The sequence below is a fragment of the Camelus dromedarius genome, chromosome 22, assembly GCF_036321535.1.
Source record: "Camelus dromedarius isolate mCamDro1 chromosome 22, mCamDro1.pat, whole genome shotgun sequence".
Lineage (NCBI taxonomy): Eukaryota > Metazoa > Chordata > Mammalia > Artiodactyla > Camelidae > Camelus > Camelus dromedarius.
The window spans coordinates 9,571,289-9,594,804 of NC_087457.1; the positions used below are offsets into that span (position 1 = coordinate 9,571,289).

Below are 23,516 nucleotides of genomic sequence, written 5' to 3' on the forward strand. Positions count from 1 at the left end.
CTCCTGATTGGTGCATTTCTAACACCTCATTTGCATGTGGCATGAAAATTGAAACCTAAAACCCTATAAAAGCCTGTGTAAACCTACAGATGGGGTACAGAGCTTGGAGTGTTAACTCCTCTGGGCCTGCCGGCATGATAAACCCGAGTTCTCCAGCCCTCCAAGTATCACTTGGCCCCTCGATGGGATTCAGGTTGCTGTAACATAAGAATTACCTTAGAAAGTATGCTTTTAGCAGTGTGTCCCTTCACCGTTTCTTAAATCAACTATCCAGTCTTAAGTTTCCTTTTATTTTTAGGTGGGTGATATTGTTTCCCTTCTTTTAGTAAAGGAGACGTTACCGACTGGCTTCTTTTTCTCATGTTTTATTTGGCCTAGCCAGTGTTTTAATGAAAAATTGAGCTAACTTAAAAATTGGGAGATTTCATGTAAAAATCCTGACTTCAGGCTTCTGCTGGAAAATCTGGGATGCACCACTGAGCGGGCGTTGGTGCTGGCCCTAGACGGTGGTGTCTTCAGTGCTCAGGTACTCCCCACCTGCAGTCACCACCCCTCCTGTGTTGTCCCCTGCTTTGCCTGCTTTACATTTTTGTGAACTCCTGAAGCTTGTAGGCATTTGGGCTTAAGGTCTCTGCTTTAAAGTCTTACTGGTACATGGCTTTTTACTTTCTATCATGTTTTCCAATAGTGATTCTCATGTCCTGCTTTGCAACCCTGGCTAGCATCCAGAGGTGGATATACCATGAAGTTAATGCATGGGGCTTTGCCAAGGCCTTAAGTGGCTTTGCAGTTTTTTCTTCTTTCTCATAAAGAGAGTACCCCAAATTTTGTAAGATTCAGGAGCCACAAAACTGGATTTGCCCCTGCCAGTGTGAGAACCACCTGTAGATTTTTAAAAGAACAAAGATTCTTGGGCCTATCTTCTCCAGGCCTATGCGATCAGAGTCTGTGGGCAAGGGACCCAGGCATCTCTCAGTTGTTAAGCAGCCCCCCAGCGATGCACAGACAGGCTTTAAGAACGACTGTATTTAAAAAGGAAATTACTTGAGCTGTTTATAAACCATTTTGATACTAGCAGGATTCATTGCGGAATCCTTTAATACATTTGAACTATAGTTTGATATGTTTTACTGACATTCAAAGCTGAAGTGCTTAGGAACCACTCCCCATTGAAGATCAGATAAGTGAGGATATCTCTGAAATTAAAATTGTAATGTCAATAGGAAAGCATGATTTTGTTGTAAAAAAAATAGTGTGCACTAGATTTTCAAGAATTTGTGAAGTTACCCAGACCTGTGATGTTTGTCCATTCATGAGAATTTCATCAGCAATTTGTGTCATGCTGGTATTCGGGTAAGTACTGCTTTGGAGAACATTACTGTACAGGTGGAATAGGGAGAGATTTTGGGGCCATTATAGTGAAGACAGCAGCACAAGAGAAAGCGGCCCTGCAGCCTGACGCAGGTGCCTGTGTTCCCACTGCTAGGGAAGGTGGAATGGTCATTTTAAAGCAGCTTTTTTTGAAATTCGTGGGGATGTTTATAATTGTTACAGTGACTGGGGGTGAGGCCTGGCTACTGGCGTTTAACGGGTAAGTGGCTGGGACGCCAGGCATGCGGCACTGGGTGGGATGGTACTGCGCGAGGAGGGATTGTCCCCAGTACTCATGGCTTTGGATGTCCGGTGGATGCTCTGGTAGGCGATAAACATGTTTCTAACGATCTGGACTTAGGATACATAAACAGAATTGTTTTACGTAGTTTTTAAGAATCAGTGAATTTTCTAGGATTACAACTACTGTGTAAGTCAAGGGAAGATTTTACTTCATTTTGTTTGGAAGTTTACTAGAAACTGTTCACAATTCCAAAATACCATGCCCCACAAGGTAATAACTGTGCTGTTGAGCTGTCAGTTCAACACACCTGCAGTCCACCCTCGAGCCTGGCTTTCCGGGTGAGTCTGCGTGTAGGTACAAGCAGGCCTGCGACTGGCCTGAGCACATGCATAATGAGGATGTCAGGTTTATTTCTCCTCTGTGTTTCGTTTAGTAAAGCACTGAATGTACACTTTTAGTAAATCATACTGTTGATTGTTTTTATATTTATTTGTGAATTCACTTCAGGATAATGAAGAAGGCATTGCAAAATATTTCTTGTAAAAAGGTGTTTTCGCTCTTAAAGAGTTGAGAATTGCTATTTTAAAGCAATGGTTCGTAACCAGGAGTGCACGTCAGACTGGCCTGTGGAGGTTTTGAAAATGATCATTGTGAACCTCCCTTCAAAATACTAATTTAATAGTTCTCTAGAAAATTCTAGGAAGTCTACGAACTTTTTCTACCTTGTGGCTCACTTAGAAAATGGTATTTGCATTGCATGCTGAAGTGAATGAAGGCAGCCGCTTCTGGCTGCAGGTGGGCGTGTCTGGGCTCTGGCAGCCCCGCCCCGCCCGCGGAGATGTGCTGACGCCTTGGAGGGTTGGGATGCTTACTAAAAGTTGAGATTCTTCCTTCACACTGTATATGTATTTCACATCATCACCCTGCACACTTTAAATTCCCTCAATTTTGTCACTTACACCTCAGAAAGGCTGATAAAACAATTTAGATTTTTGAACCTCACCCCAGTAACTCTGATTTTGGTGTGTGACCCAGAAATGTGCTACTGTAATCAGCCCCAATCAGCCCCCTAGCTGATTCAGAGCAGCCGTCCGCTCTCGGGTAGGTAGGTGCAGAAACCACACGGTGTCTGACAGACACACACCGAGGAAAAGGCTCGGCTCCTTTCTGAAGGTGAGTGAGGTCATGGTAAGAGATTCCTGAGGGAGGCGGAGAGTTGAAGTTCCTACTCCATCAGGAGAGCAGTCAGCTTGTTGGAGACAGCAGAGCAAACACTGCTGATAAGTCCCGGGAGGGGACTCACCTGCCCCTTTCTCGTGAGTGTGAGCCCTGAGGGGTTGTGTCCTGAGACGCTGTGCACACTGATGAAGTTCAGATCCCCCTTCGGTACCCCTCAGAAGTCACAGAGAAAGGGATAAGTGCTAACAAAGTTTAAGAGATAAAACTCTATTTTTAGAAAGGCAAATAGAGAAGATTGTAGACTGGTGGGTTTAAGGATGATCTTCAGCCTGAATTTTAAAGGATTCTTAAAAGTACCAGGACAGTTAGGGAGTCCTCCCCAGATGTGAGCTGGCTCTGGGGTGGGGACCATACGGGGGAGGCTGAGGTGATGGCCTTCCTGTGGGTAGTGGAGCTGAAAGTTGCCTTGGGTGGCTGGAAACCCACATGTTACTAACATTACTAACGTTCCCTAAACGGATGTTATTGGAACACAGTTGGGGAGGTGCTGATGTACCAGAGGCAAGCCTGGGCAAAGAATCTAGAGGTCTGTGTTTTCACTTATGTCAGCTGCCAAAATTTCTTTCAAGATGAGTGAAGGCACTCCTGAGGGCATTTCCTTCTTCAGTGAGCGGTGAATACCTGCAGTTGCTGGCCTAGAGGCCTGGAGACACGTGTTCGGTCTGCCTATGAGGCTGGTTGGGGAAACAGACCAGTCATGTGGTGGATCTAACAGTGTGTGATTCCCGCCACAGGAGAGGTAAGAACAGCGAGCTCTGGAAGGCTGCTGGGGCACACCTAAGTCAGCCTGGAGGGAAGGCTTCCCAGGAGAGCTGATTATCTGGGCAGGGTTTTTGAGGCCAAGGTGGGATGGGTGCTGGGAAGACACATTTCAGACAGTGGAAGAAGCGCATGTGAAGATGTGGTGCCTTGAAGACCAAGGCTGTTGAGAGCAGCCGGTGTCAGCAGGGGAGGGATGAGGGAGAAGGCTCCGGGCAGGCTCAGACCAGGCTGTGAATGGTGTTATGTGCCACGCTGCAGAGTTAAGTGTTTCACTGATTGTTAAAATGAGGAGCTGAGTCTTCATATTTGGGATTTAGGGAGTCAGTCTGGTAGCTAGCAGTGTAGAGATTGGATTGCAGTTACGGCAAGAGCGGAGGAGAGTACCTTGCTGGGAAGGTACACACACGTACCAGTGGCTTAAAATAAAAGCTTACCCTTCTCTCCTTTGAAAGGAATCCAGATGGGTGATTGAGAGCTCGGTGGTGGTCATACAGGGTCAGAGGATCCTGACTCCTTGGAGCTCTTCGGTCTGCCATCCTTCTGACATTTCTCATCTCCTGGCGTGGGTTCTAGCCACACTCCTAAGAGCACGAAAGAGGAAGTGGAGAGTCAGAAGAGCAGAGGGGCACGTGCCGCCTGTAATTTAAGGATGTTTTGGAGAATTACCACAGAGCACTCCAGTTACAGCGCATTGCTTATAGCATGGCACCACGGCCACAGGTGGCTCAAGTGCCGAAAACGTAACCTTCATGCATAGCGGCCACGCGCCCAGCCGAAAGTTGGGAGTTCTGTTAGTAAGGGTGGCCAGGGGGACGGTGGGGTCAGACCCCCTGTGTCTGCCACGGAGAGTGGTGCAGGGATGCAGGGACTTGTGATGGCGTGAATGTGATGACATGTTAGGGTCCCAGCTGCCGCTGTTCCCCACCTATTTGAGCTTTAGCATCAGCTGTGAGTGAGCATGAAGGAGCGGTCAGAAACTGCAGCGTTGTTTTTTTTAAGTACAAAGTTGTGCTCCCGAGTTCTGTTAATAGTTGGACAACACTTCCCTCTGGTGGACGGAATGTGTATCACTTTTTAGTAGCAGTTACCAAGTGTCAAAGTGCTGTTTGCTTTTCCTGCTACAGATTTCTTTCAGATTTGTTTTGGAGGGCAGTTAATACGCTTTCTTTTTTTCTGCTTAATCTAATCTAGAGGTTTATAAAAATTCCAGTGGTGGTCAGATCTCCCTTAAATATCTGTTGTATCTTAATCTCCTTATGGTATTAAGAAATTAAAGATTTGGAATTTTTATGGCAAAAACATTTATGTTTTTGAAATAGAAATGTTAACCAGCTCTACTCTCAGATGGATGCTTTGGTAGGACCCTGATTATAATAATGCTTGAATATAGGTGCATTAAAATAATAATATGAAACCCTGTCTGGAGTGTTGTTTTTTCTCATATGTGAATTTTGCAGAAGTCAGTATTCTGAAGAAATCAGTATTATTGGAGGTATAATAATTGAAAGGTTAATGTGGAGGGCCCTAAATTGGCTATTTCTTAACTGATAGTTTTTTAGTTGTTGTATTTGTTTTTTCCTGTATGAAACTATGATATAGGCTGACAAAGTGAGTGGCATATTTTTCTTAATTTTTTGGTTCAATCTTGAGTTCTCTTACATATATATGTATATACATATATATGTATGTGTGGGTACATATATATATATATATAAATATGTATATACTTGAGATGTGAATTGTAAGAAAAATAAAATGCCATTTGGAGAGCAAAGATAAAGATTTCCATCTTCTAATTTATCAGATAATAACACCCTTATTATTTGAAAGATACTCTACTGGGAAATTTTTAATTAGTTATCCTTTAAACCTCAGAAGAGTCCTCTGATGCTAATGCCCCTCGCCCACCCCCTTTATTTCATAGAGGAGACTCACTGAGATTTAAATAATTTAACCTCAGGTTACACAGCAAGTAAGTCATGGAGCTGACATGCCAACTTGAGGGTGACTTCAGAGCCTGAGTCTTCCCACCACATCCTGCAGCATCACAGAGTCAGACCAGGGGCCACTCCACCAGTCTCCTAACTTCATGTGAAGGTGGGCTGTAATTCTGACTTTGTCGTTAATTGGTAGTATGTTATTGAATAACTGTTTAATTTTTCTGGCTTCACTTTTAAAAACTCTTCAGCTTAAGGTCCCTGTGTCTCCCCGAGGGCTGGGGCATGAGGAGGTGGTGGGATGAGTCCATGCCCTGCCCCAGTCACTCAAAGGCACCCCCCTGGTCTGTTTTGCATGCTAGACATCATTTGAAGGCACAATTTCTCTACTAAAAAAAATTTAACTCTTGGTCTTTATAGCTTCGCAGGTCCCATCTCGCTCATTGTTTCCTGAGGGATGTTTATGCAGCGCAATAGCTCCTTGTGTTTTTCCTTTGGAAGGGACAGCAGGTGTGGCCTGAGGCACTGGATTGTTTAGTCCACTATTCTTTCACTTGGCAGCACTAGGGCCATTAAATTAGGAGGCGAGGAGACTCTCGATGGGCGGTCCTCCGAGTCTTAGGAAATATCCAAATTCTCCACATGCTGTAGTCGGAGCACCGAGCTGCCCCTTTTCCTTGCAGTGTAACGTTCAGCAGCCCACTTCCCACATCCCAGCAGAAGGAAGTGATAATGCCGGGAGTATGGCAGAAGTGAAAAATACATGCACACACTGACACAAATTTTCTATTTGATTTCAACATTGTGGAATTAGGAAAGATTTCTTGGCAAGATTCAGAATAACAGTGAACAAGACCCAGCACCGGTTCGTCCATAGCCTCTTTGTCTGCGCCTCCCCCGACAGGCTTCTTCCCCTTGCTGTGCTTATGCTGTTCCTGTATTGAAATATCCAGTCTGCATTAGGTCACTTGGTAAGACAGTGGTGTCAGGGAGGCCAGGGTCAAGCATTAAGGCATATTAGCTTTTGTTTCAATACATCAGGGACTTTGCAAACTATTTCACAAAAATGTTTCTGTTAAAAGGAGGCCTAGCAAATGAGTAGGGACGGCTCAGGGCACAGGTTTACCAGGAAAAGCGATTTAGAGAGCTTACCGTCCCAATGATGGATTGTTAAATATTTAAACTGTGACCCATTAGCCGTCCAACTGTGTGGTGAACTCTGACTTATGCCTGGTCACAATGAATATAATTAAAAAAAGAAAATTGAGATCCTGTTTTAATTTTCTCTTTAAAGACAGAATGACTAAAGATTCTCTGTGATGGAAGGTTCCCCAGAATTTGTTACAGACTGAGATTTGTATAGTTTTAGTTCTTATATCTGGATAGTGGTGGCAGAGGGAGAAGGGGCAGGAAATAAGTTTCTTTCATTTAATACATTTAATTAATTTACAGATAATCATTGAGTATTTGCCATGTACCCAACAGTGCTAATCACTGCTTATAAGAAGCAAATGAATTTACAGGCAAGACAACATTCATACCAGGACCCATTAAATAGAAGATGATGTGTAATTGAGTGCCGGATAACTGGGATAAATCTCATGAACAGATGACTGAGTCCATGTTAAAGATCCTGCATGGAGACAGACGTGCGCCCTTAGCAGGAGGCAGACTGTCGAGAGCAGGAGCAGCCTCGGGGGTCAGGCGTGTGGTCACGTCTTGTGCACAGCAGGGGGCAGCACAGCCGGGATGCAGGAGTACTCAGGCGCTTCTGAGAGGGATGCCGCTCTGTCCTGTGCCTTGCAGGGTGGGCGGTATTTGAATGGATGGAAAGAATGGGGAGGATATTCTGTTCTAGGAGGACGGCAGACTGTTGGCTCAGGTAGAGAAATGAACTCAGGTGTGATCGTGGAAGGCCTGAGGTCAGTTCAGCGAGTTGCCGTGTGAAGTGTATGTCCCGAGACGCTTCATTTAATTCCTGTCAATTTCACTGACGGACCCTCTCTTTGGGGGCCCCACTGAACCCTAGAATCTGCCTCTGTTGTTGAACCATTCATTCTGAAAGGCACTAATTTATTTACAGTTTTTTTTTTTTAAACTGAAAGAGACTGAGGCTGTACCTGGTTCCCTTTACTAGAATTTGGCTATTTTTGAAATTCAACATTCATCAGTTTACATCTTATATTCAGGGTGGGTTACTTTTACAGATAGTTTGATTTTAACCATTTTATGTTAAATCTTAAAATTTAGATTTTTGTGACATCTTTCATTCTTGTGTGCTGAGTGCAAAACACGTAAAAATTAAATCCTGTTTAGCAATACATTTAGCAAATTTGTCTTATAAAAAGATTAAATGAAATTAAAATTCAGCACCTACTCTATAGGAAAAGGGGAAAGATGTCAACAATCGAGTTAATTCAGAGTAAAATGTAATTCTGCCAGACCAGAACCCGTGAGACAAGGGTCTAGACTTGGAGAGGGATGATAAACAAGGAGAGGAAACAGAGTTACTCTAGACGAGTTCATATCCTTTAATTACAAGCGTGAAGAAAGCCAAACACAAAGGAAGTCTTTAGGAGTTAGAGGGCTCAAGGCTACATTCCCATCTGTCTTGGCAAAGGAACTCATGGTAATGACAACATAATAGGAAGAAACACAAAGTAAACCACAGCTAGAATATGTAACTTGTAAGTTACCATCATCGTCCTAGTAAAGAATGAATGGCATCTTCTAACTTACAGACACTGTGGGAGTCATCGGGGATACAGAATATATAACCTACAGTAGGCGCCATCCACTGAGCACTCGGTGGAAGTGGGAGGCGGACTGATGCTCAGGGCAGATGTCACATCTGGACATCTGGACATCTGGACTTACCAGGGCAGGGCCCTCCTTTCAAATTCCATTTTGTAGTTTTCCTGTGACCTTTCTCAGCTTAATCTTAACAGCAACCCTGTGAGGTAAACATCTTGTTTGCATACAGTTACTCGTTTTTGGAATCATGTTCAAAATGAATTGCAGATTTTTATCTCAGTGAGTACAAAAGCCTGGAAAAGTTGACTTTTAATGAGATTTTTTAAAGTAATAGGCGAAAGCTGAGGCTCAGGGAGGCAGAGTTACTTTTCCGAATACCCTGGTGAGAAATGGAGCAAAGGCGGATTCCTAGTGGTAGTGGTGACATCAGCTGGTGCTTACTGACTGGCCCCCAAGTGCTGGGCGCCGCTCCAGGTACTCTGTGTGTTGACTCATTGAGGGTACTTTTGCCTTCATACCAGTTTGTCTACTGGGTGACAGATAATTCATCCAAGCTCTTGCATTTTAGAAGGCAGTGAGCCGAGAACTAATCAATTCCTGGGACTACTTGTAATTTAAGGGCAGAAGAAATGTGATAATCCAAGGAAAGAGCAGAGCAGCCGTAGGACAGATCCACCACCAGGACAGCATGTGGACGGATGAGAAGATTCTAGAAGAAATCCTCTACCCTTCCATCCCTCGGCTGACCACGCTGTGCCCTGCTTTTCGGGCTGGGTCTGAAGTTGATCTGGTCCAGTTTTCCTGCCATCCGGCCCCTGGGCACCCTTTTTGGTCCCTGGGGAGAGGTGGAACGTTACATTTTACTCTGACACAGTTGGTACAAGGTGAGAGTTTATGAATGGAATCACTTACTGAAAGAAGGAAAGAAAAGAAAAAGAAACAGCAGATAAAGGAGTTTCTAGGAGAGAGAAGTAAACCCTGGTTTAACTAACGGCTGGCCAGAAATCAGCGCGATGACGCAGCCCCTCGGGCCCTCTGGCTGCTTCAGTTGCCACTTAAACACCATTTGGTTACTTACTGACTTCACTCTGACAGAGATTCCCTTCCTCCTAGAACTGGCTTTCAAGTTTTACCTTTGGGTGTGGTCACCCCTTTAGCTCAAACTCTGGAGCATTCCCTCTGCTCCAGTGAGATCCTGGCACCCCTGGGCTCTGATTCCATCCCGGGCCCCGGGCCTGAGGAAGGCACTTCCCCTACTGACCATAGAAATTCTCTTGCCCATTACCCACAATCTAGTTTTATGCCGTCTTGAATTGACTCTGCAATTTAAAATTTGTGCTTTCTGGGTATCTCAGGGACATGGCGATGCAGCAGTGAACAAAACAGATACAAGCCACTTACTTCCTGAAGGTTTCCTTTGGGTCAGTGGAGCTTATAGTTTGATTACGTTCTGAATAATATTAATTAGCCAGTTGTCAATATAGGAATCTCATAATCCAGGATAATATTGGGAAGAACCAGACTATTCAACAATAACTGAATTATACTACTAAGTGGCATATCGAGTGTTTATTAAAATGATATTTACTTGCTTTATATAATAAAAAATAACGTAAGTGTTATTGTAAATAAGTTAATAGAAGCAAGAAAGGAAAGGATGTTTAAATTCCCAAGCTGTGGCAGAATAAGACAGTGGTGAAGTGCTGCCCACTGTCAAGTCGTGGTCCTGCTTCCTCCTGCTCTTCCTTGTGCCCACATTTGGGCTGCCAGCGAATTCCTTCTTCTTCTTCCCTCACCCCTCCTTCCCTCCCCCCCCCTCCTTCTTTGTTCTTTTTCCTAAACTTCGGTCTGAGGATGTTTCCTGCTTTTCTTATCTTCTGACTGTGTGGGGGCCAGGTGGCTAAAACTCTGTCTGTGCTCTGATCTGTAAAAGGAGTTCATGTACTGTATACGCCCAAACTAGGGCAAGGGTGTTTTCCTCAGAAAATCATCAGAAAAGGAAGGGTGGCTTTATATTCAAGTTTTTACCATTTCTGAATTAGGGATGTTTTGATTATTTTAAATAACAAAGAACTTTTGGAGAATACAGATTAGCTTGAAATAACTACAAATAATTGTCATTGGGAGGCTTACAGAGATCACTAAAACAGGTTAAAAAAAAGTGGGGGGAGAAGACAAGTTTAACACACACTTAGTAATTATACTTAAAGAGGCGATCCTGGAGTTGTAGATGTGAATGTCACGGTAAACTGGCTTTTTAAAGGTGACTTTTAAAGGTCATTCAGAAGGATACATCATCTAAAGTGGATGGATTCTGTGCATGAGGATAGAATTTCCAGTTACAGCATCACGCAGATGAGAAATCATTGTGACTCAGTTTAAGGCAGGGCTGAAGATGTAATATGACTCAAATGGGACTCTAGTGGTGGCAGAGATTCTAACCACAAATTGCATGTGGAGAGCTTGACTGACAGAATTCCCTAAAATGTAAGGATATAAAAGCAAGTATTTTTTATTGTTTTCCGTAGTATGTAGTTTTATGTATGTACAAAAGTAACATAAAGAAAACATTAATGAGAAGCTATTGGATTGTTTAATTTACATCCTTGAAGTATATACAGTGTGGCCAACAACTGTTTGTTTCAGTGGTTGCCTTGTATTTAGGTATACCTTGATCCCTGCTTCTTAGGAGGTTTTAAGGATTAAATGAAACAATTAATTGTCCACTGCGTAGTGAGCACTGGGCAAACAGGGCCTGGTGACGAGACCCGCTTTGGGGTCTGTTTCCTGCTCTTCCCAACTTTTCCTTGTCAGCACAGCCTGTGTGGGAGCAGAAACACCATCGGGAGTTACTTGGAAGGTGACAGGGAGGCCTGGTGGGTGAATTGCATCTTGCCTGGTCTCTCCCCGACTCTGCACCTCCTTCTCCCCCTCCGCCTCCCCTCACCGTTTGTAGCCCAGAGAAGATGCAGTGGTTCTGCGCTCAGAGAGGGCGCATCCTCTCCTCCAGCCCAGACTCTAGGTCCATTGACTGTGGTCCTCTTGCCAAGTAGTCCTAGGACAGTTGGAGAGTTTTTAGGAGATTCCTAATTACATCTTTACTGAACAGGAAGTTTCAAACATAGACACGTTTTGTAAGGTGTGCTTCCCAGCAAGCTTACTAGGAGGTGGTGTGTATATTCCTTATAAGTGACATTTTACTTTAGAGTGAGGTTTTTTTTGAAATTGTATTTCAGAGATAAAGCTCTGGTGTTGCTTGTTATTTCCAGTCTTGGTGTGCACAGCTCTTCTCTCTGCTCACTTGGGTTTATTTCCATGTTGTGTCTTCCTGGATTCTGTTTATCTCTTTATATGAAGCTTAAACATTCAGATGTGCCTCGTAATAGAGACAATAGACTGATATGTAAAAACTAAATGTTTATAATCCCGAAATTGACATTGAATTTTTTTTAAGATGTAAGAACCAGGCTTAAAAGATAAATAATGGAGATAGGAAAACTGGCTTCTTATTTGTTGGAATTTTCTGAAAGAAAGTTATTTCAAATAAGGAACTGCTGTTACCAGTGCTTCTGATAATCTTGTCTCCTACATGGATTTAGTAATTAAAAAAAGCTAACAATAAATATCATGTTGTGATAAAATTGGCATCAATCAGTGTTGACTTGTAAAACATTTTTAGTTCTAAAATCTCACACTAAATTGGGTAACAGTTTGCTTGCCTGTTTGTATTTGTTCGAAATTTTTGAGAAGTGACACGTTACTTCAAATAACAATTTAGTCATTCCTAAACTAAAGGGACAGTGCTAGTGACAGTGAAGTCTAGAAATACATTACTGATTTGGAATTTTGTTATTAAAGAGTAATTATGTATTTCTCTTAAAGCTTTGTTACAAGATTTGTACCTGATTTGTTTTAATCAGGTATGGTAAGACAGACATGGAAATGACTGTCATGAAGGAAGAAGTTTATACCCACAGATCCCTACAAACAGGAGGCTTGCACACGCGCAGGGCCACCGGGAAGGAGGCAGAGCAGATGGCAGCAAGCACAGCCCAGCCTTTAACGGGGTCTTTGCTGGTAGGAATGGGTAGGGCAGGGTAGATACCTGAGTAAGTTTAGGATTGGATGGTATGAATAATTTCATGGGTTCTGGTCTATAAGGGTGGTTCCTAGGTGTCGAGTGCCAGGTCCTGGGGTGATGTGGAGCTGGGGAATGTTGGCTTAGGTGGGAGAGATTGAGGAAGGAGACACCTGGGAGTGTGGCTCCCGGTTGCTTGGTTCGTGCATCCGATGTGCACACCCAGGGGAATGTTTTGCTATCCTCAGGAAGCAGCTGGCCCTGGGAGGGGCTGCCTCTCCAAGATCAAGGCCCCAAAAGCCAGAGCATCAATATAGAAAGTAAGAAGGTATGGTCAGTACAAACTCCATGTTAACATGCAAAGTGCTTTATAATTTAAATTTCATACTGTCTTCATTAAAAAACATTGGTTGCAGTTGGCAGTTATATGTACTTTTATTTATAAAATCTTAAATTTTAATGAAAAAGTACATTTTATAAATCTAGCTTTCTTCGGGTTGGTTCAATCTGTCAGTGATATTTCTAGAAAAGCAAGTTATGTTTTGCAGAAGAGGTATAAACAGAATATTGGTAAATTTTTCAGTGGTTCTCTCTTCTGAATATTACTGATATTATCTGTCCTTCAAGGGTAATGACAGCTTTGTTAGGTTACATTTCAGAAACAGAACAGAACCAAACAAGACAAGTGAGGACTTCGGGCTGGCACTGCCAACCCAGTTCGGGACTCAGACGCTGTTTCCATATGTACTGTTTTTAGAGATAGTGTCTGTGGGAGAGCGGAGAATATGTAACATTTATATTGGAGCTTTGCTTTTTGAAATTGTGAGTTTTAGGATGTCAGTCAAAGACAGTGTGAATTAAAGCCTAGTGTGAAATGCTAAAAGCATTTGGAAACGAGACATTTGTGTAGTCGAGGCAGATTTATTTCCGCCTGGTCACCAGCAGTCTCAGTTAAGGGGATGGTCTTCGTTACACGGCCTTTATGATAGACTTACAGTAGCTTTCCTGAGCATGCTCACTCCTGTATTTGTGTTCTTCCCCTTGGAAGGAGCCTTCTTGCAAAGCATGCCCGACAGCTTCAGCTCACATCTCCTGGGGAACTGGTGATTCGTGGACTGGTTAACGTTTGTATGATGCCAGCAAACATGGATGCTTTTCCTACCAACTCTGGAGAAATAACAGCTCTTCTTGGAGAGGTTTTTGAAAAGGGAGGAAGCTGGCAGTTTTAGTTAAAAAAAAGTGGTAACAACACTCAGAGTAATGATGATTATAGCAACAGCCACAATAATTAACCTTGAGCCTTTATTTTATACTAGTTGGTATTACGAGTGCTTGGTGCACTCATGTGGTAGCTGATTTAATTCTCAGAACAACCCCATTGTTTTCCTCATTTTTTAGATGAGGAAGTTGAGCCCCTCAGAGGTTAAATAAATTGCTTAAGGTGACATAATTGGAAAGTGATGGAGCACAGACCACTAGTCCAGACCGTGTGCTTTAACTACACTTTTATATTGCTCTGTAACCTAAAAATCTGTAGCTCGGAAGCGAGGAAACTAAAGCTGAAAGATCTTAAGCCATTGGCCCAAGATCACTGGCGCAGTCAGCGCTGAACCTCTCCTGGTGCTGCTTTCACTGTGGTTTCCCTGTCTCCGGGTGCTTTGTCTAGATGCACTAGACTGTTATCCTCTTAGATTTGGGCCAGTCTTCTTGAGAGGTGTGTATTTTTGGCTTGCTGTGGTTCTAAATCCTGAAAATTATATTCTCCCGCTAGGATCCTTTTCCTTGGCAAGGAAGCTCCCAGGAGGCAGTGGGGCTTCAGGGACCGAGAGGGCAGACTTTGCAGCCTTAGTGCCCGCATTTGTGTCCTGCCTGTGTAATTGTGGACAAGTCAGACTTCTTGTGTTTCAGTAGTCTTACCTGAAAAAAAGGCTTAATCCTGGTAGCTGTCCCCCAGGGCTGCTGGGCAGAATAGATAAGTTGATACAATAAAGCTGCTTTAAAGTCTGGTGCCTGGCACATAGCGAACATTTTATAAATGTTTTCTCCTCTGATTATGTCATTTATCAGAACTGTATACTCCAGGTGAAACTCAACACATTATCTAGCACCTGTTAGGCACTCAGTAGATGTATATGGGATGAATGAAAATAACCATCAATTGCTTTATATTCCTGGTCTCTGCTTTTTATACTGGTTGGAATATTAAGATTATAGAAGATATTTTTAATGTTTGTATTAACCTCCATTACCAAGACTAAGGACCACACTTTTCTCTTCTACAAAACTGTTTTTACAATTCGCGTATTTATTGAGATTGTATTGAAATGTACTGCATACAGCTAAGGTCCCATTAATGATGTGAAAGTTTATGTCATCGTATTCGAAACTGGATGTTAGTATCAAATTTTTTCATGTCACATATCCCAAGTAGTATCAATTACCCATTAAATATGAATTTAATCGCAGAAAGGGTAATGCAGCCATCAGTAAGATGACTTTAGCTGGCAGCGTCACTTCGCCCTGAGACGAGGTCTGGGAAAGCAGGATCGATATCCTCCCACAGCATTTGTTCAGCATTATGTTTGCTTTTGCCTTTTCTGTTTAAATCACACAAGAATTAAATCCTCTTAAAGGGAACTCGTCTGTCTTCTTTCACGTGTGTCATTCTCACGTCAGAGAAAATGCTGCATAATACCGAGATGACAGCCCCACCTCTGATGTCACCCGGGATGGTACGGTCCTCTCAGAGCCTTTGCTGGGGTTCCTGCTGCCGCGCTGGGGAAATGGTTACATTAAAGCTCACTCCCGTCATCTCAATTATCTCCTTGGAAGTAGTTTTCACAAATATAGAAAAGCCCTACTGTGGTTGTTTTCGGTAAGCTACCAAGGTAGAGAGCGCAGAGGCAGACGAGGGCGCGGGAGCAGCTGCGTGCCTTTGTGAGCAGGAGCGGCTCGCTCAGCCAGGGCTCCCTACTCAGAGCGCTCGCTGCCACTGACATCACCCTGTGCAGTGCAGGGCAAGAGGGGCTGCCAGGAAATTTGAGACTAATTTGCTTCCAGTTGACTAGAACGGCAGATTTTGAGTTAGCCAGCTTCTTTTCTAGCTAACTTTTCTCAAGCGTTAAGCTGATGAGCTGGGCATTTTCTATGATCAATGGGTAACTGCTGGAGCTACAGTAATCTCTGTGAGTAACCTCTGTTTGTAGGTTTCTGCAGGCAAATATATTTTTCTATATCTCTCTCTTGTCAAATGCTGCTGTAAAATGATGCATCTGTATTACTGAATGCTTTTGCTTACTAGTCTTGTCTTTGGACCATCCCAGTAGGCGACTCCCGGGGCTGGACGAGGTTTTGCTGAATCCTGACTAGAGAAGCACATACCGCATTTATCCCGGGTGCCCACGCCAACCGTTCTTTAATTCCCCAGCCATCAGAAAGATGCCACCTGCCCACCGTCCGAATGCTTTTGCCCAGTACCTCCCCTGACTTTAACCTGGAATGTTTATTTTAGCATCTGACATTGGATTTTTGAGATATTTTATTTTTACATAGACAGCAGAATGTTATTCTTACCTGTAAAATTCTTTCCTTTCATTGTTTGTTCTTGTTCAAACAGCTTTCCCGGGACCACAGAATTCTATTATCCTATTTCTGCTCCCTGTTTTTGATGTATTATATAGAAAGAAAGAGGAAAACGGACTACCCCTGCAGTTTTAGAAAGACATCATATTGTGGCACCGGGTGGGAATAGGGAGGAGTTTCTCTTAAAGAGCTCGACCTCCTTTCTCTCTGCATGCCTGGAGCCCAGCTCAGCCTGAGTGCCTGATGGAGCGCACAGTCAGCCACAGGGCAGCACCAGAAAGTTCTGTGAATGCTGTCCTTGAGGCTGAGGGGGTCTCCACTGGAGCTTTATTTTCCCTCAGTTTACACATAGGGTTGTGTTTTTCTCGTCTGTTGAAAGTGTCACTTTTAGATTAATTCAAGATTCATTTCTCTCTCACCACTTCTGTAAAATTTACAGTGTCAGATATACTTGGAATTATCGCTCATGTCAGTTTGCAGCCTGAATCTTTAGCAAAACCATCGGTCTCTTACTGAGCACAAAAACTACTGAAGGCAAACATAGATCAGCTGAGGCTCATTGCAGACTGGAGGCTGAGTGGAGCTGCTGTTTTCCGCTGCACCTAACATTTGTCTTGACACACAGTTTAGAGAAGCCACAGCTATAGCTGACCCTCACTGCTAGGAACTCCAGCTCCTTGGCATTTGTGATTTTTTTAAAAAAGAATTGTATAGTGTTTTGAATTTCAGTTTCTGAAGTATTAAATGTCCTTAATATATTTCACCTTAAAATGTTAAAATATTTAATAAAATATATAAGAATTTATTTTAACTCTACCATATCTGTGTTAACGTTAGCAGAAGAGAGCCTGCTATAAACGAGGTTGTGGAGTTTTTTAAAAAGTTTAAACTTTTATTTGCTTTTAAAAATAAAATAAAAAGTCCGTGAAGGTAAAAATTGGGCTTTTCAAAGAGTAAAGTGGAGACCAGGGCCTGTGGGGGTGGGGAAAACGGGGCGATATTGATCAGAGGGCACAGACTTGCAGTTATAAGAGGACTAAGTTCTGGGGGTCTCACGTACAGCATAGTGATTATGGTTAATAATACCGTATGATAGACTTAGACGCTGCTAAGAGAGTAGATCTTAAATGTCCTCACCACAAAGAAGTGACAGTTACGTGACGTGGTGGAGGTGCTGGCTGAAGCTGTGCCGGTGCTCGTTCTGCAGCCTGTAAGTGTATTAAAGCCGCACGTGGTGCACCCTAAACCTACTCAGTGTTGTGCATCAATTGTATCTCAATAAAGCTGGAAGCAATGAAAACATAACACTGGGTTTTAAAAGTGGTGATTCCTAATCAAGGAGAAGTAGGAAGAGGACAGGAGGGACGGACTCAGAGGAGCAGCTGTGATCGGGGGTGGTGGGGCTGGGAGGAGAAGCACAGAGTGCGGCTGGGAAAAGAAGCAAATGGGAGTGGATGGTAGATAAAGAGGAGAAAGTTACAGCTGGAAAAGAGGAAACCAGCTTGAAACAATAATGCTTTCAAAGACAGGCCTGCATGTGGCTCTTGCGTCTTAGGATTTCTCCTCCGTGACGAGAGCTGGTGCTTTGCACGCGGGCGGGGACCTGGGGCTGGGATTCCTGGGGTGCTTCTCATCTCGGTCTTTTACCTTCCGTGTGCTGTGTGTGGTGCCGCCCCCAGCTCACGGAGCTTCCCCTGCGGTTGCCTGGAATGGTGAGCACGTATCATCTCCCCCGGGATTAGCATGGAATGAGAAGAATCGGGTTCCGAATCATTAGTATGTGAAATTCACTTGTGGTTGGCACAGCTGTAACTATTAATCACTTGGGGGAAAGAGGGTCCAATTAACAGAACAGTCTCTATTCGTGTGCACGTGCTAATGGCTCGTGTAGTGGTGGGCAGGCCTTTTCCTGGGTTAGCTGCGTATAAACACCTTCAGTATCAGTGCTTCTAGAGAGTTATTAGTGACCAGACAATAGCCAGCATCCTCAACTACATACTGTAGCCTCCAATATGTGACTTTTGTTAGGGTGAGGAGTGTGTACCAAAGTATAATGTACTTAGATTACTCATTTAGTGAATTCTCATTACTCATACTCTTTTTCTGTCATTTTTATCATACTGAGTATATTTTCTGTTGCTTAGTAAAAATGGATTAGACTTTTTTTTTAATATAACTGTTTCTACGACATTTTAAATCTCAACCATGCGTACATCACTGTGTTACTGAGGGGCTTACTGATTATTAGACATTGAAACATTGATCATCATTATTCACACTTAAGGATTATGGTTACTTATGGCTAAAATGGTTTTGTGATTTTTTAGCTCTGCAAAGCTTACTTTTCCTGTTGCTTTGTAAATTGGACCTTTGTCTTTTTTTTTTTTTATTGATTTATGAAATTTCAGAATGGAGGAGACAAAGCAGTCACCCTTCTGTCTGTGGGATTGAAATCCTTCCTGACAAGTCAGGAGCAGTGTGTCTGTAAGCTTGTTTCTGTAAATTGGCCAGTATTAAAATAACTTATTTATAGTCCTTTTATCATACTAAATGATTATGAAAGTTTTGTGGTGTTTGCTGACTGAGATCTGTTAGGAAACAGAGAGCACCAAGGATTTATGAACAACCTACATGAAAAGGAAACAGACTTCTCATGGCTAGGTTAGCCATGATTTATAAAGGATTGGAACTCTGTTGAACTGTGCTTATGTTACAGAAACCTGAACCCCGTCGAGAGACCGAGCAACACTCGGAGGGTTGGAGAACTCAGGTTTATAAACCCGGCGGGCCCAGAGGAATTAACACTCTAAGCTGTGGACCCCTGTCTGTAGGTTTACACAGGCTCTTATAGGGTTTTAGGTTTCGATTACGTTTGCATCATATGCAAATGAGGTATTGGAAATGGACCAATCAGGAGTGAGCTTTTGGGAACCAGTGGAATTTTAGGGGTAAGTTTCATTTTCCTAGAAGCAAGCTGTTTTACAGAAGTGCAAAAGCAGAAAGGCAATAGCCCTGCCTGGGAGGTCTTGCTGGTCCCTTTGTGGGTTTTGCCCCTTCACTTGTAGAAAAGAGATTACAGACCCTTAGTGCTCTCTTGAAAGTGCCTCGTGACTTTGCCCATGCATTTTTATTTTACGAGTGATCTATCCAGTGACATGAACATTAAAAGTCTGGGGAAATATCCCAGTTTTTAAAGACAGAAAAACCCTGCCTTTCCCTCAGCTCTTCTAAGCGCCAGTGTCAATCCTTCAAGGCTATGTACAGATGTTAATGTCCAGCCGTTTCCTAATTCTAAGCTTTACACGTGCATTTATTTTAGGATTTTATGTTCTTTTGCATAAGTGTAGAGTCATTGACCATTCAGTGTGAGAGAAATTCACTGTGAGCTGTAAAATAAAAATGAGGTCCCATCACAGTAGGGGGTGGTTCTCTTCCTCTGCTGTAAGGATCCCGGATCGGTGGCGGGCAAACCCAGACCAGAAGGCACCAGCCTTCCTCTTGGTAGGAAGGAGAGACTGCGTGTTTGCTCTGCCTGTTGTCTACCTGGCTGAACACTTGGACGTTTCAGTTAGGACATAGGAAGTCTTGAGATTGTCTTCTAGAATGAAAAAGCAGCCATTTGAATGTAATCAGAACAGCCCCTGGGTGACTGCTGTAGTTCTCTGGAGAAGTGCTTCTCATACTTCAGTGTGGATGCAGATCACCTGGGGTTCTTTTCAGAAAGTCAGATGCTGATTAGGGAGGTCTGAGGTGGTGCCTGAGTCTGCATTTTGAGCAGACTCCTGGGTGACGCCTGTGCTGCTGTCCCTTGTCTGCATTTGGGTAGGAAGGTTCTAGGGCAGTGCTTCCAAAGAGATTTTCTGTAATCATGAAAAAAATGTCCTACATCTCTGTGGTGCAATATGTTAGCCACTAGCTACATATGGTATTGAGTGCTAGATTTTCAATCTTGTTTAATTTTAATTAATTTAAATTTATATAGTTACATATGGCTGTTGCTACCATATTGGACAGTGTAGGATTTACAGAGTAAGATAATTAATAGAGCACTTTGTGTTTAGTGGTAATGAACATGATCCCAGGTAGGATCATGTTGAATTCTAGAACTGTGGCCAAGATTGTCCCCACTCAACATTGCCTCTGCTTGAACTTTGTCTGCAGTGGATAAACCATAAACCATGCAGATGGACTTGCTGGCTTGTAAGCTCCTTGATGGCAGGAGCCACATTGGCCTCGCATGTGGCTCTGTTTTCCAGTGCTCAGCACATGGTTGGTGCACGATGAATGTTGGCTGAGGAAGTGGAAGAATTAGGTAGTTCCCAAGTTAGGAAGGACCCCCATGTTCCCAGCCTTCTCTTCAGCCTGTATTGGGAAGTAGGGGACAGGACTTGGGCAGCACGGACATGTCGTATTTTGCTTGTGTTTTGGGAGGCTTCTTTTGTTTCTCTTTTGACGTTCTGTTAAATGGTATCCTGTTGGTTAGAGGCCATTCCTTATTTATTCACTGATCCGACAAATATATCCATTTTGCTAGGTGTTATTCTAGGCTCTGGGGAATATAATGGTAAAGAAATCAGGCCACGTTCTTGCCTTTTGGAGTTTATATTCTAGTGACAACACAACAAAACAAGACAAAACAGACAAAAACCTTTGCTTAAAAACTCTGGGGCCCAGCTCCTAGGGAACGTGTGTCTGACTCGTCACTGTGATTTCAGACGCGTGGCCATCATAGTCTCGGGAAACCTAAACCCAGTTGCTCAGAGCCCCTTGTGATAAACCTCTTAACTTCACACTTCAGCCGTGAACTGTGACCATGTCTGCAGTAGACTTGCCAAATAGTTCTTTTTCTTCTTCTCTTTTTTTCCTTCAACTATTTTCTCTTAAGGAATTTGCTATCCACAGTTGGAAGGAAGTCTGTTTCATTTACTGGTCCTCAAACAGGATCATTCTTAGAAGGGCCATGGTCTTTCCAAAGCTTGTCTGATGGAGCAGGCTTGTTTCCCCATGCTTCCAAGAATCTTTTCCTTTGAGGTGTAATTGACATACAGCGTTATATTAGTTTTAGGTGTACAATGTAATGATTCGATGTTGTGTATACTGTGAAATGATCACAGCAATAAATCCATCACCCACATAGTTACAAAAAAATTTTCTTTCTTGTGATGAGGACTTTTATGATTTAATCTCTTATCAACTTGCAGTTTCTTTGTCTATTCATCTATTTATCCACTTAGGTTGTTTCCATATCTTGGCAATTGTAAATAATGCTGCAGTGAACATAGGGGTGCAGATATCTTTTCAAATTAGTGTTTTGGTTTTTCTCAGGTCAATACCCATAAGTGGAATTACTGGATCATACGGTAGTTCTATGTTTAATTTTTTGAACCTGCACACTGTTTTCCATACTGGTTGCACTAGTTTACATTGCCACCCACAGTGTACTAGGGTTCCCTTTTCTCCACATCCCTACCAACACTTTTTATTTGTTACCATTTTGATAATAATCATTCTAGCAGGTGTGAGGTGATATATTATTGTGGTTTTAATTTGCATTTTCTTGAGGATTAGTGATGTTGAGCATCTTTTCATGTAGCTGTTGGCCATTGTATGTCTTCTTTGGAAAAATGTCTATTTAGATCTGCTCATTTTTAAATCAGATTTTTTTTTCTGTTAAGCTGTATGAGTTCTCTATACGTTTTGGATATGAACTCCTTATCACATACATGATTTGCAAATACTTATTCCCGTTCAGCAGGTTGCTTTTTCGTTTTGTTGATGATTTCTTTTGCTATGAAGCTTTTTAGTTTGATGCAGAAGAATTTTTTTCCTAGTCCATTTCATTTTATTACAGTGCTGTACCTGTGTTCCAGAAATGAATGGCTATTTAATTTATAACCCAGAGCACTCCTGAAATTGATCTTGTTAACATTCAAAAGTATCCCATTTCTTTCTCAGTATATTAAAAAAAAATCAGTGGGCTTAGTGCATCACAGGAGCAACGTCTTTACTAAACAACAGGAAATAATTTGTTAAGAATCTGAACAAATACATAAAGCAGCAGGTCTGATTCCTGGTAGAAAGAGTGACTTCTAAGGGGACATAAATAGAGATACCCCCCAAAAGTGTATGTATTTCACATGAGTGTGAAAAGCTCTCTTTCTCCCCTCCCTTCCTTCCACACACGTTACACTACATTTTCATTTCAAGGGGGAAAAAATAAATGCAGAAAGGCTATAACTCAGATTCTGCTGGTGTGTGGTTATATTTAGGTAAGTGCTAACATTCTTTTTTTAATACTTAGAAAATCCCATTGTCGCAAATAGGAGACCAGATTTGGGCAGGACTAACTCAGTAAGGCCTTCTGGAGGAGTAATCGCTATTTCAGTTTTCAGCTGGAGTCTTAATTAGCACTAGATGTAGACTGACAGAAGGCGAAGGGAGGCTTCAGCGAGTTAGATCTACGAGCCCACAGCAGCCGCACAGATCGAGCAAGGGCTTTGTGGAAGCAGCTTGAGCTGGGAGAGCTGGGATGGAGGCAGGGGGTGATAATGGTGTGAATCCTGGCCGGGGCGGGGGATGGAGTAGCCCTTGCACCTCTGTTCCGTCCACTCTGCCTCGGTCCTGACAAGTGCTCACCGTCTCACCTGCGCAACTGTCCGCAGCCTGTGATGTTAGTCTGTTTGCACTCTTCCCCCCGTACATCCTTCGCATGCGGCCAATGTGAGCTTTCTAACATGCTAAGCAGACTTTTCATGCTCAGGCCGTGTTTAGTTTCGAATCCCCTGTTTTTAGTATGTAGCACATAATTAATAAATGTTTGCTGAATGAATTTTGGAAATGATGGTCATTTAATGGGACATTATCACTGGCCTTGTTTTAAAAGGGGGCAGAAAAAAAAATCTTAAAGTAACAGAGGAATTTGGTCTTTGTTTAAATCGTCCTAGCATAAATAGTTCACATTTTTAAACATAAGGAATAAATCAGAAATTCGAAATTAGAAAGTCAAGATGAATAGTTTACGAAGGTTTGTTTGTTGTTGAAGACAGTCCAAGTGGTGACAAGAAAAGTAAACTGCTCTTGCATTCAAAGAGGCACCTTATTAGGAAGGAGAGGTTTGATGCTGCGCTGAATCCTGTGACAAGTGCTCTGATCCAGAGCCACGTGACTTGGAAGGCTCTTTCTTCCTAGAACCTAGAGCTTGAAGATCTTTTTCATTCTTTATTATCTTTGGTAGTGTCACTGCTATTAGAAATGAACGTGTCACAACTCAGATGTCTCTTAGTCCTCCCTAGGAGTTTACTCCCGAGAAACAAAAGACCAGGGATCTAGTCCTGACTTTAAATTCTTCTAAAATACTTTACTGAACATCGTTTCACTTGCCTTGCTCTTGTCACTTAGCCTCTCAGAACATTTATTTCCCCTGGTCCATATCAGTCCTTCTTTCATTAAAAAGAAAGTAAAACAATGTTTTTTTAGTCTTATTTGTTTTATTTCCTGTTATCCATTTTTTTTTAATTGAGTTATAATCAGTTTCCAGTGTTGTGTCAAT

The 23,516-nt window shown here is 42.7% G+C and overlaps 1 protein-coding gene across 5 annotated transcripts in view; it reads left to right on the plus strand.

The window, feature by feature from the left end:
* Positions 1–23,516, plus strand: part of PSD3 (pleckstrin and Sec7 domain containing 3) — a 463,075-nt gene that overhangs the window by 131,997 nt on the left and 307,562 nt on the right. Inside the window, exon 1 of one of the 5 annotated variants that reach the window (XM_064477401.1) lies at positions 15,391–15,570. The exons of the other annotated variants lie outside the window; for them this stretch is intronic. Within the exon in view, the coding sequence (XP_064333471.1) occupies positions 15,540–15,570 (31 nt within the window). The 5' untranslated portion in view covers positions 15,391–15,539. Of the gene's footprint in view, positions 1–15,390; positions 15,571–23,516 lie in introns of those variants that run through there. 5 annotated transcript variants of the gene reach the window in all.